The 13,604-nt window shown below is 43.6% G+C and overlaps 1 protein-coding gene across 2 annotated transcripts in view; it reads right to left on the bottom strand.

The window, feature by feature from the left end:
* LOC100700611 (NACHT, LRR and PYD domains-containing protein 12-like) overlaps nucleotides 1-8,516 on the bottom strand; it is a 48,750-nt gene extending 40,234 nt beyond the window's left edge. For both annotated transcript variants that reach the window (XM_019357355.1, XM_019357356.1), the window contains exons 1-4: nucleotides 8,472-8,516; nucleotides 8,286-8,387; nucleotides 7,807-7,908; nucleotides 638-873 (exon numbers count right to left, since the gene is read on the bottom strand). In XM_019357355.1, coding sequence (XP_019212900.1) covers nucleotides 638-873; nucleotides 7,807-7,880 — 310 coding nt within the window. In that variant the 5' untranslated portion in view covers nucleotides 7,881-7,908; nucleotides 8,286-8,387; nucleotides 8,472-8,516. The remainder of the gene's footprint in view (nucleotides 1-637; nucleotides 874-7,806; nucleotides 7,909-8,285; nucleotides 8,388-8,471) is intronic.
* Nucleotides 8,517-13,604: the final 5,088 nt, after the last annotated feature.

Raw genomic sequence — 13,604 nt, 5'->3', positions numbered from 1 at the left:
ACCGGTGCATGCTCAATCTCTGACTGAAAGCGCTAATTCGTCATTCGGCTTTTGTCAGAATAAAGTAACTGTTAAAACTGTTTGAAAAGCTAAGCTATACAACAAGGAGAGATTGAGAATTTCCTTTTAGTTCTCAGTTTATTTGATATTGACAAAAGTTAGTCAATTTTGTCTGTTTTTCTGTAAAACAAACTAAGATTTATTTTTAGAATTAATATTTTGTTTCTAAGTGGAATTGACAATTTAGTCTGTTTGTTTGTTCTATTTTGAAACTTAAACGCTTTAGCGGCTGCGTTTTGTGTAGTTTGCAATATTTGCCTTTATTTATCTGAAAAAGTCTCATGTTCCTTAAATACATCTACCCTGTTGAACTTATTATGGGAAATAAATATTTAAATCAAAACAAGCTGCTGATTATTTCACATTTTACTTGTGAGCAACGGCACATTTAAATCTTACAAATATAGTTATTTGGCTTATATCGTGATATATATCGTTATCGCCTGAAATGAAAAAAACATATCGTGATATGAAAAAATCTTATATCGCCCAGCTCTACTCTTCAATGTCTGAGCAACACAACAAGAAGTCCAGTTTTCAGAAATGAGTCCATCAGCAGACAGATGTTCAGTCTTACTTTGTACACAGCTGCTCTGACTGGCTGTCTGCAGTCCAGCTCTGGTTCTGGATCTTTCTCCACACTGGGGACAGGAAGAGTCTCCTGATGAAGCAGACTTGTCCCAGTATGAGGAAATGCACTGTCTGCAGAACCAGTGTCCACAGCTGGTAGAGACTGGATCCTTCAAGACGTCCTGACACAAAGCACAGCAGGACAGCTGTGCCTCCTCACTAACACCACTCCTCTTCCTCTGTCTGTGAACACATTTCTTTGTCACTAAAATCATTTACTGACTGTTGCTAAAAATATCCAAATTTAAAAGACGGTGCAGAAGTTCTGATGGTCACAGAGAAGAGTAAAAGTAGAGATACTTTTCTGTTTGAAGGCAGCGTTCAGTCTGAAAACAAGGTGATGCTTCATTGACTCCATCAATACTAATGAGTTGATTTTCCTGTCTGCCTGTCTCATTAAACACTCAGTGATCTGCCTGCAGTTTGCTATGAACACACACTTCCTGCGAAGACTTCACAGTAAAAGCCTTCCATCAGATGGCACTGCTTATATCTGTGATGTTTTCCAGTCAGTGTTTTTTTTTTTTTTTTTTTTTTTTTTTTAATTAAACCTGTCCCGTTTGGTTCTTTTGCCATCAGAATTATTGTCTAAAGGCGAAGAAAGATGCCCAACGGATTTACTTTACCAAATGGACCATCCCAGCCTTGCCGTAATGGTCCATTTGATTCACCTTTTATTGTTTATTTTACTTTGACTTGCTGAATACGGGACAGACTTGACTGGTGGAAAGAAAGGGGAGAAAGAAAGAGGGAAAGAAAAACAGCTGAGAAGAGGGACGGGGGAGAAGGGCAAAAACCAAAAACCAACAGAATAAGCAGACAAAAAATACATATATCGATCACCTGTTGAGAAAGAAAAAAAGAAAGCAAGCAGAAGAAAACGAGAGTAATAAACAACATCACAATGATATATGGGAATATGACAGTAAATACTAAATATTAAACATTATTGTGCAGCACGTAGGATCGACAGCGCACAGTGTGCTTTGAGGTAGGAGCCAAAAAGGGTGTAGTTTGTGTGTGTGATCACCCGTGTGTGCACCTGTGAGCATGAACGCGCTTGTTTTTAAAAGGTTCCTTCATGTAATGATCTGCTAGAGGGTGTGGGGGGCCACTGCCCCGTCCTCCAGGGCATGAAGCAGGTATGGAGGAGATCAAAACTCCAGACATCCAGAGGCCCCCAGAACACAAGAGACCAAGGAAGACCAACAGAGGGGCAGCCGCGCCACTATCCCAGAAAGAGCTGAGGAGAGTCCCAGATGAGGGGTCACTCAGCAGCCGCGGAGCAGAAGCCGGGGGGGTTGCAGTGACGTGCCCGTGAGCTCCGCCGGCAGCCAGCTGTGCCTGAGTGACCGAGCCCCGGGCTGAGAGGCCGAGGGCACCCCATCCCCGAAGTGGCCCGAGCGAGCCCCAGGCTCCAGGCCCCGATAAGCAGCCGCCAAGGAGTGAGCCGGTGGGTACCTGGGCGCCCACCCCCGGACACAAAGAACCACCAACGCACCGATGTCTGAGGGCGTCTGCCACCGGCAGGGGAAGTGGTGGGGGGAGATGGGCCTCCAAACCTTGGAGTGCCTGAGATGTCCCCAGAGAGGTGGCGTCTGATACCCAACCTGACATAAAGACACAGACAAACAGGCACACACAGATACAAACATCTATTCCCACCCTCATGCTCTCATATACAATTACTCAACACTCACCCAACGTGGAGACGGACATAAAGAGACGCTGTACACACAATCACACTCCCCAAGCGTACTCTAAGCCCCGGGTCTAGGTACCCTTGCCCCTGGAGGGGAAACTGCGCCCAGACCCAGGTGATGTTACCCTTTTCCCTGCGGTGGGGAGAAGCAGACTGCCCCGACTCCGCAGCAGCAGGGAGGCCCCACATTCCAGACCCCAGTCGGACGGCCAACTCCTCCTCCTAGCCCCCCCCGCTCCAGCAGGCCGCAGAGAACGGGGGTGTAGGAAGACTCCAAACCTCCCTCCACCCGCTCTTATGTAGTGTTGATGTATGTGTGTTCTAAGGTGCATTTAAAACCCAGGAGGGCATGGAGCTACCTGCCAGAGCAGCAGGTAAGCGTATAGCCCCTCCTGCTAGCCCTCAATGTCTACGTGTATTTAAAATTGAGAGGTGGGCAACGACGCCAGGGGTGAGGTGTACACCCTGATGGTAATTTGGAATCCGTGTAGCGTGCCCACCCCCAAGATCCTATATGTATGTGTAATGAGAGTGTGAGTAATGTGAATGTCTAAGTTGTGGGATAAAATTGAGGCAGAGGCAGCCAGAAGGGGACAGAGGGGGGGGATGTCTCCTCTGCACCCTGGTGACACACCCCTACCCCAAGGCCCTGCATGTGTGGGTGATTGTGGTGGAGCGGGAAGAGGGAGGCAGCTGGAGATGGGGAGGGAAGGAAGGGAGGGGCAAGTGACCCCTCCCTGGGCCAGCTCCCCCGCTGACCCCAGTAGGCACCCCCATACTCTGCAACCCGCCAGGGAAAGGGGGGCCCAGGCCCATCCGGACCGGGGCCCAGTGCAGCAACGCCGCCCAGCCCCACAGAGCCCGGGACAGTCCACCCGACCCCACCACAGAGAAAACTGCACCCACCCCATCATCCACTCATCTTCCAGACTACACAAGACAATAGACGCCCAGGCTGAGATCTTCCTCCACCTCTCCTGTATCTCCCCCTCCTGCAGAGAGAGTTCCTGAAGAGAGGAAATCTCCTGCAGGATTTGACAACCTCCCCCACCAGTTGAAGAGCCCCCAGGTGGTTCGATGCACAGGCGGCACCCTGCGCCAGGACTGGGCCCCCATACACCCACCCGCCCACAACCCCGGCAACACACCAACCAGGACCCAAGCCCCTGAGGCTTGGCCAGGGCCCCAGCCCAGAGACGGAGCGCCCCCAGAACCTCACGCCCATCCCGGACCCACCCAGGGGCAGCCAGGCTACCAGGTCAGTAACCCACGTCCGTCAGCACAGACCCTCCCCTAGCCCTGCTGCACGCAGCCACGAGGAAACCGTCACCTAAGAGCCAACAGAGCCCCTAATTGGCCATGACCGTTATCCCGGGTTGAGCCCCCCAAGGAAGATGCTCCCGGGGAACCCCCTGATGCCCTAAGCCCGTCCCTACCCCCACACCAATCACAACAGTGAAGGTGGGACCAAACTAAGACCCCCACCCCCACTAGGTGATGGAGCTGATCAAAGGAGCCCAGAGCAATTGATCTGATGTGGTGGCAGAGGCTGTATCAAGACTAATGTAATCTAATAGATAATTTCTATATTGGTTAGAATTAAGATTATTTTTATTTTTCCAGTTCATGAGGACTGTTTTCTTGGCTATGCATAGGGCAGTGAAAACCATATGGGCTATATTCTTTTCCGGAGTGACATTATCTAAGCTGCCCAACAAACATACTAAAGGGGAAGTTGGAATGTTACATTTCAGACACTTTGATAAGTCTTCACATATCTCACGCCAAAACTTCTGAACTGGTGGACAGAACCAAAGAGCGTGGATATAATTGTCCGGTGAATTGGTTTGGCAGTGTGAGCAGTTGTTGGTAGACGTAAAGCCCATCTTGAACATCCGATGGCCTGTATAGTGCACTCTCTGTAGTATTTTGTATTGAATTAATTGAAGACTGGGATTTCTAATTAGATGAAAGGTTTTTAAGCAAATCTGAGACCAGAAGTTTTGGTCAAAGTTAACTGATAAATCCGCTTCCCATTTTGCAATAGGAAGTGATATTGATTCATCTGTTTTAGAAAGCATTCTGTATATTTTGGATAGTAATTTGGGGGTTTTAAGAGTAAGAAATTGAACCACACTTGGTGGCGTTTGTAGTTCAACTTGACCCGGTTTAAATCTCTTTTTTATTATGGATTTAATTTGTTGATATTCTAAAAATCTTTTCTTGTTGATCCCATATTGTGTAACTAGTCTGTCAAATGAAATAAATTCTGTTCCTTCTAGTATATGTTCTAAGTATTTGATTCCTTTACTACTCCAATCTGAAAAGTTTATCATATTATTGTTTTGTAATATGTCAGGGTTGTTCCAGATAGGTGTACGTTTGCATGGGATTAATGAAGACTCTGTCAACTTCAGAAACTCCCACCACGCTGTCAGAGAAGAGCTGATGTTGATGCTTTTGAAGCATTCATGTCGTTGGATGTTTGAGCTGATAAATGGTAGATCTGAAATCTCTAGATTATTGCAAAGTGCTTGTTCTACATCTAGCCAAGGTTCATCTAAGAGGGTATGTTTTTGCCATCCTGAGATAAACTGAAGCCTGTTGGCTAAGAAGTAGTGCTGAAAGTTAGGTAGTTCTAATCCTCCTTTATCCTTGGTCTTTTGTAGTGTTTTTAAGCTTATACGTGGGGGCTTATTTTTCCAAAGGAATTTGGACATATATGAATCTAGAGATCTGAACCAATCTTGCGGCGGTTTAGTTGGGATCATTGAGAATAAATAATTTATTTTTGGTAATACCATCATTTTTATAGCGGCAACCCTTCCCATGAGTGATATGGGTAGACATTTCCACCTAGCCAGATCACCTTCTACCTTCTTTAAAAGTGGGATATGGTTTAATTTAGTTAGATCTGCAAGCTTGGGAGATACATTAATACCTAAATATTTTATATTTCCCGATTGCAGTGGAGTAGAAGAGGAATTATGGAAGGAGCAATTAATCGGAAGGACTGTAGATTTTGACCAGTTAATTGAGTAATCTGATATTCTTGCAAAAGAGTTTATCAGTTCAATCACCCCAGAGATATTGGTTTGTGAATTTTGGAGAAAGAGTAACACATCATCCGCATAAAGGCTGATTTTATGTTCTACATTCTTGCATTTTATGCCCTTAATTACTGAATTCTGTCTAATTGCTGCTGCTAGTGGTTCGATAAAAATTGCAAACAGTGAAGGGGAGAGTGGGCATCCCTGCCTGGTGCCCCTCAGGAGACAGAAGCTGGAGGATGTCTGGTCATTTGTTCTCACACAAGCTGTTGGGGAATTATATAATATTTTTAACCAGTTGATGAAAGAGGATCCAAAACCAAATTTGTGTAAAGTTGCAAATAGAAATTTCCAGTTAACTCTGTCAAACGCTTTTTCTGCATCTAAAGAAAATATTGTAGTTTCAAGGTTTTTACTGTATGAGTAGTCTATCAAATTAAGTAATCTACGTGTATTTGTTGATGAGTGCCTACCTTTTATGAAACCAGTTTGGTCAGGATGAATTAAGAGGGGGGTTATTTTCTCTAATCTCTTTGAGAGAGCTTTGCAGATTATTTTGAGGTCTACATTTATAAGGGATATTGGACGATAGCTTGAGGGATATACAGGGTCTTTGCCTGGTTTTAGTAAGAGATTAATGTTTGCAGAATTCATATTTGATGGAAGTCTGCCATTTTCTTTGATTTCCAACAACGTTCTGTATAAAACTGGTGCTAGAATCGTCCAGAATTCTTTGTAGAATTCTGCAGGAAAGCCATCTGGGCCTGGAGCCTTATTATTGGGCATACTTATCAGGGCTTCCTGGAGTTCACCTGGTGTCAGTGGCGAATCTAGTGCCATTGCTTGAGTGTCTGATAATTTTGGGAGAGTTATGTTGTCTAAAAACTGATCAATTTCCTTTTTAGATGGGTTTATTTGTGGTGAATACAACGTTTTATAGAAATCCCTGAAAATGTTGTTTATTTGTTTCGGGTCATATACTGTGTTCCCAGATGAATCTTGAACAGCACATATAGTTGTTTTTTCTTTATTTATTTTTAGCTGGTTTGCTAGAAATTTTCCAGTCAGTGTTTGCAGATTAGCTTGGTTTAGTTAATTTTATTTACTGTACAGAAGTAACTGATTTGTTACAGAAACATATCTAAGGGGAGCAGGTTCCTCTCCAGCATAAACTCTAAGCAGCTAACAACTTCAGCCCAGGATCACTAATGTGTAGGTGTAGAGTAGGAGGAGGGCGAGGACAGCTGTCTCCTGGAGACCAATGCTGAGCGAGCCAATGTTTTAGACTGCATATGCATCACATATGAGGCTATGAGGCTTTCATTTTCCACTGATCAGAGCGATGTCCTCTTTAAGGCTTGTTGTTTGTTTTCTAGAGCAGTTTATCGTCCTCCCACAGCACAGCTATGGGCAGAAATCTGTGCCATCAGAAACTGAATTTGAATAAGTTAAATTTGAATTTGAATTGCTCGGATTGAATCTGAATTGTAACTTGAATAAATGCTTTTAAAAACTGAATTTGAATTAGTCTAATTTGAAATTCAATTTATTGGTTTGAAAATGATCATCACTAAATTCAAATTGAATTTTATATTTTGAAAATGAATTCATTTGCTTTGAAACTGTATTTTACCCTTTTAAATTTAGTTCTCGAATAATTTCAGATTCACTTCTCACCATTCAGTTTCAGTTCCAAAATTCCGTTTTTTGGGACTTACATCCAGTTCCGGTTCAAGAGTAATCGAGCGCAGATTAATAGAACTACGTTTTACTAGTGGACCGAAAGTGTTACTGACGGGAATCTACAGCATCTTAAGCTGAATTAAGACTTCAGAAGTCATTCGTCATGTCAAATGACCAGCGGATAAACTCTCAGGTTGGTAATAAATGTATTACATGTATAAGAACAAGCGTCATGTTAACAAATGATAGCCGTACAGTAACTTTTCAGTTTTTAAAAGCATTTATTCAAGTTACAATTCAGATTCAATCCGAGCAATTCAAATTCAAATTCAGTTTCTGATGGCACAGATTTCTGCCCATACACAGCTGGTACGCTTGTTTTTGTTAGCTTAGCCACTAAATTAAAGTCAAACTACCCACTGCTAGCATTTCTTTCTATGATAGTTTAAGATCAAGATGTGTCATATCAAAATGTCCCCCTCTGATTAAGATAAATAGTTAAAAACAGCAATTTGTGTCCAAATGTGTCTTCAAACCAGATAAAATGACAGTTTTTAAACACACCTGTACCTGTGTATCCTTTGAGACAATGCTCTCTTACAGAGATGCATCTTAGGAACCAGGAAACATCAAAATCATTAAAATCAGACACCAAACTGACATTAGTTGATGACAGCTCACCTCTCTGCAGCAGATGCCTGATGTACTTTAAAATCAATAGGACGATTTGCAGACGTGTCACTCTGTAAGAACATAGAGCTGGGTGGAGGTCCAGGTTGGTTCCTGTGAATAATGATGGAGCAGTGATGTCACTGCATTTCACTTTGATTCACTACAGATTCAGCAGACAGAAAGAAGTTGATGAGGAAACAACAGTTCAGTTCATTTCTGTCCTGGTTCATGATAATGGCAGCACTGCTGAGGAGCAGTAAGTGGGGATCAGACTGAGTGAAGAGTTTTAGGACAGAGAGTTTGAGAACATCTCCCCTTCCTAAAAATAATCTCTCTGAGTATCTGCTGTGTTTGTGGAAACACTCCAACACACACCGCTTCACATGTGAACGTAGAAATGTGTGTGAAACAGAGCTGAGCTGACATTAAACATGATGGAGGATTTATTCACAAACACTGAGTCACAACAACATTTACACACACATTACCTCTCTGCAGGACGACACACGCCTGATTTAAAGTCAATGACATCATGTTTAGACGCATCACTCTGTAAGGACACAGAGCTGGGTGGAGGTCCAGGTGGGTTCCTGTGAATAATGATGGAGCAGTGATGTGAGTGCTCAGCTGTGACATGGAGAAGAGTCATGGACAGTTAGAGATGGTCATCTCACCTCTGAGCTTTGGTCTGGCTCTCATGTTCCCCACACAGAGTGCTTTTAGAGGGAGGGACTCCCTCCTCTCTGTCCTCACACTGATCCATGCTGCTCAATTCAGCTCACACACACTTTCTACCTTCACCTGCAGAGAAAACACACTTATAGAGATGAATAACAGGCCATGCTCACTTACAGTACAACATCAAATTCAAGTGAAGCTCTGCCCCATTTGCATCTTTAGTTCTTTTAGCCTCTCTTCCAGCAGTCAATCAGTATTGTTGTCTGAAGCTCAAAAAATGCCCAACTGATTTTACTCTCACAAGCGGAGCATTTCAGCATTTGCTATAATAGTCGAGGTGATAGTCATATTTTACTACTGCTTTTCCAGGATTTTTTATTTTATTTTACATTATTACAACCACAACAGACAAAACTGAGGGACAGAAAAGATGAAAGAAGAAGAAAGGTTAGGGAGAAAGTTAACCGAAGGAGAGAGAGAGAAAAAAAACGCTGATAACACCTGCTGAAAATAAAATAAAATAACACACAGAGAAACCACAGCAACAACAGTCATTTTGCATTGAATTGATGATATTTCAGTGCAGATTACTTTTGTACAAGTTTGACTTGAGTATGGTGATGGCTTTGGGGAAGAAGCTATCCCTGAGTCTGTTTGTTCTGGCCCTTATGGATCTGTAGCAACTGTCAGAGGGCAGTAGGTTGCAAAGATAGTACCCGGGGTGGGTAGTGTCCTTTAAAATGTTTCTGGCCCTACTAGGACAACAGGAGTTGTAGACGGCAGACAAGGAGGGCAGGGGGCAGCCAATGATTTTTTGTGCTGCGTTTACCACCCTCAGTAGTCTCTTCTTGTCTGCCTCTGTGCAGCTGGCGTGCCACACTGTCACTGCATAGGTCAGCAGGCTCTCGATGGTGGATCTGTAGAAGGTCACCAGCAGCGGGGTGTTTAGTTGCTTCTTCCTGAGCACCCTTAGGAAGTGTAGCCGCTGCTGGGCTTTCTTGACTAGGGCAGTGGTGTTAGCTGCCCAGGAGAGGTCTGCAGAGATGTGGGCGCCAAGGAATTTGAAGGACTCCACTCGCTCTACACATTCTCCGTTGATGTGCAAGGGGGCAGGGGCAGTTCTCAGGACCCCATCTCATTCCCCCTGTGATCAGCCCCACTGCTGTTGTGTCATCAGCAAATTTGACAATGATGTTCTCTGGGTGGGCGGGACTGCAGTCATATGTGTAGAGTAAGTGGAGTAGTGGGCTTAGTACACAGCCCTGGGGAGAGCCGGTGCTGAGAGTGCAAGGCGAAGAGAGGTGAGGACCCAGTTTCACCCGCTGTTGACCAGGAAGTCCTTTATCCAAGAGCAGGTGGATGGCGGGAGCCCCAGGTTGGCTAACTTAGTAATCAAAATGTCTGGTATTATTGTGTTAAAGGCAGAGCTGAAGTCAATGAAGAGCATTCTGACATAGCTCCCCTGTTGTTCCAGGTGTCTCAGTGCTGTGTGGAGTGCGATAGCTATGGCATCCTTGGTGGATCTAATGGATGGATAACCAACTAGAAGAGGCATGTTTAGAAGTGTGGTCCCACTCCTGAAATTCAGATATTATATCTCTAATTCACAAGAAGTAGCGATACTAAGTATGATGATGGATGTTTTAAACCACAGAAACAGTATTCATGGAAGTGTCAACAAAACTAGAAAAACTGGTAAATGCATGCATAGTTTCAGTTTGCATCACTGTTATTCTTTGTGACATATCAACAGTAACAACATGTTATTTAACAGAACTGTATAGAGATGAACACACAAGGATGGGAGTTATATGCTCTCTTTTACGAGTTCTGGTTAAAAGTCGTGCAGCAGCATTTTGGACCAGCTGCAAACGAGAGAGAAGACACGACTAACTCCAAAATACAGAGCATTACAGTAATCTAAATGAGTTGAAGTAAAAGCATGGATTACTGTTTCAAAATGCGGCCTGGATAAAATAGTCTTACCTTTGCCAAGCACCATCAATGATAAAAACTGGAATTGACAGTAGCCCTAATTTGAGTGTCCAATGTAAAATCACTGTCCATCTTAAAAACCAGGTTTGTAACAACATGTTTAAAATACTCTGCCAGGGGTCCCAAATCAATAGTGGAGGGTTCAACACAATCACCTCGGTTTTGCTTAAATTACATCTTAGAAAGTTTAGGGACATCCAAAATTTAATGTCTTCTAGACATGCTAGAAGTGGCTTAATAGAGAAGGCATCTTTCTGCTTCAGAGGCAGATAAATCTGACAGTCGTCAGCATAGCAGTGGAAGGATATTCCATGCCTTCTGAGGATGGTTCCCAGGGGCTGTAAATATAATGAAAAAAGCAGAGGCCCTAAAATTGAGCCCTGCGGGACCCCAGACTGAAAAGTGGCAGAGGAAGACTCATACCCTAAAAAGGTAACACTAAAGGTTCTGTCACAAAGATAAGACCTAAACCATTTCAAAGCAGTACCACGAATGCCTGCAAGATGGTGCAAGCGAGACAGTAAAATGTTGTGGTCTACAGTGTCAAAGGCAGCTGTTAGGTCAAGGAGGACGAGAACAACATGATTACCAGAATCACAGGAAAGGAGGATATCATTAAAAACCTTTAAGAGTGCTGACTCCGTGCTATGAAAGTTTTTAAAACCTGATTGGAAGACCTCCAAGATACCATTCTCATTTAAAAAATCCATCAATTGGCATTGTACAATTTTCTCTAAGATTTTAGACATAAAGGACAACTTGGAGATAGGCCTGTAGTTAGCCAATACAGTGTGGTCCAGGGCAGGTTTCTTAAGCAAGGGTTGTACTACCGCATGCTTAAAATTAGCAGGGACTACACCAGATATTAAACTGCTGTTTATAACAGTAAGAACAGCCTGGCCTATGCTAGGAAAAATCTCCTTAAAAAATTGTGGTGGGACAGGATCATTTGGTGAACCAGAGGGCCTCAGCTGGTCAACAACATCCTCTAAATAAGAAAGAGTCACAGGCTCAAACTGGTTAAAAACAGCAGAGCAAGGGCTGGAGACAGAGGGGTCAGATTCAGGGGAAGAAATGAGAGCCCGCGTGGTTGCAACCTTCTCAATGAAAAAACACGTAAAATCATTATACAGTTTATGAGAGGCCTCCAAACAGCCACTTTGTGGAGCATTTCAGGCAATAGAGATAAATAACACACGTGGATTGTGACTGTTGGAGGAAATTATCTTGGAGAAGTATTTTCTTTTAGCCTCTTTGACTGTATCCTGATAGAGGCGCCAACAGTCCTTTAGGATTTGAAGAGACACCTGCAGTTTGTCCCTCTTCCATCTGCGTTCAGCTTTACGACACTACCTCCTCACAGCCCGAGTGGTGTCATTAAACCAAGACTTGGTTTTAGCCTTGGGCTTCCTGGTTTTTAATGGTGCCACCGAGTCCAGAATAGTTAGGCAAGAAGATTGAAGATTGCGGTCCTCTGTGTCCAAGGGAATACGATCGGCGGAGATAGACAGCTGGCTAAAAGCAGAGGAGAACTGGGCAGCAGTGGAAGGGTTAATAATCCGACAGCGGCGAACAGGAGCGCTGGTCTGAACTGTAGTGCGTGAAAACACAGCATCAAATAATACAGCCATATGGTCAGAGATAGCAGTGTCAGTCACTTAGACACAGGTAGACTGTGTGACAAGACCTGGTCTAGAGTCTGTCCGTGTTTGTGTGTGGGGCCAGGTATGGACTGGACCAGATTAAAAGAGTCAATAAGGGTTAAAAACTCCTTCACCAGAGGTTTGTTGGGACATGAATATTAAATATTAAATATTAAATTAAAGATTAAAGATATTAAAATCTCCCACAATGAGAACATGATCGTAGTTGGGCATGTGCCCAGCTAGAATTCTGCAAAGTCATTTATGAAATTCTTATTGTATTTAGGGGAACGATAAATAACAGCAAAGACCACTGAGGTAGAGCGATTGACATCAAAACATGTGAGCTCAAAGCTGGAAGACGAGGGCTGTAAAAAACACTGTTTACATTTAAAATCCTTTTTTAAAAACAACCGCCGTACCTCCTCCTCTCACTGATGTCCTTGGTGTGTTAAAATAGGAAAAACCCGCTGGTAAAAGTTGGGATAAAATGATGAATAACTCCTTCAGAATAAAAGATTTGTTCCCCAGAGATCTGGCGTTTACCAGGCCAATCCTGACAGGAGCTGGGGCAGAGGTATGAGCCTCAGCAGCATAGGGAGCCAGACACAGCAGCCTCAGATTGCGGAGGTTCACCTGGCGCACATTGAGCTGAGGAGGACAGGGGTCATGAAGGAGCGGCGCGTCATTCCGGCGAGGCAGGAATCCACAAGGAAACGTCGATGCACAAAAAGTCCAGGAAATAATCAATGTATTCCTTTAAAGGTAGTGGGATGATGCACCAAGGAGAGCTTGAGGTTAAGCAGCCACTGACCACTGACCACTACCATGCTACCTCCCCGGTAGCATGACAGCACGGCATAGGCAAGTCGGGATTTTGTGACTGCAGCGGGCACCAGGAATTCTGCCTTCCTTCAGAAAATAGAACAGTATTTTGTCCAGAACTTCAGAGATTCAGAAGCGATTGGTGATCGTACACCAGTAAAGACGTGATTTCCTGAGTGACACATGACGGGACCAATACAAAAACAAACAAAAATGACAGAGACAGACGAGCAGCCACATACACCGGCATCATATTCACACAGTGTGAATTTGTTCGATCTACACATTAATTCAGATCATACATTAAATTTATTTTATGTAAAGTAAATTATAAATGTTATATCAGTTCCATTAATTTCTGTGATGACTTAATCATCAGCAGTCAGCAGAGGAATGTTTAACTGAACACTTCCTCGTGTTTAGGTGTGTCTTGTATCTTTGTTTGGATATTAACCAAGTTATCAGAATCCTACTCTATTTCTACTCTAAGCCATTATTCTGTGCTTCACGAATACATATGAGTCCTTGTTAAAGGAAAGCTTGGAAAGTCTGGATTAGGCTGCTTTCTGCTCTGTAGGTCCCCACCTCTGCTGAGTAGGAACACCACGAGATCTTCTGGGCACAGCCATGTGTGCCTTGTGTTCAGTCAGTGTTTTATACACAAGG

Source organism: Oreochromis niloticus, linkage group LG3 (genome assembly GCF_001858045.2).
Source record: "Oreochromis niloticus isolate F11D_XX linkage group LG3, O_niloticus_UMD_NMBU, whole genome shotgun sequence".
NCBI classification, from domain to species: domain Eukaryota; kingdom Metazoa; phylum Chordata; class Actinopteri; order Cichliformes; family Cichlidae; genus Oreochromis; species Oreochromis niloticus.
The sequence above is the reverse complement of the archived record's forward strand: the minus strand, read 5'-3'. Positions and strand labels throughout refer to the sequence as shown.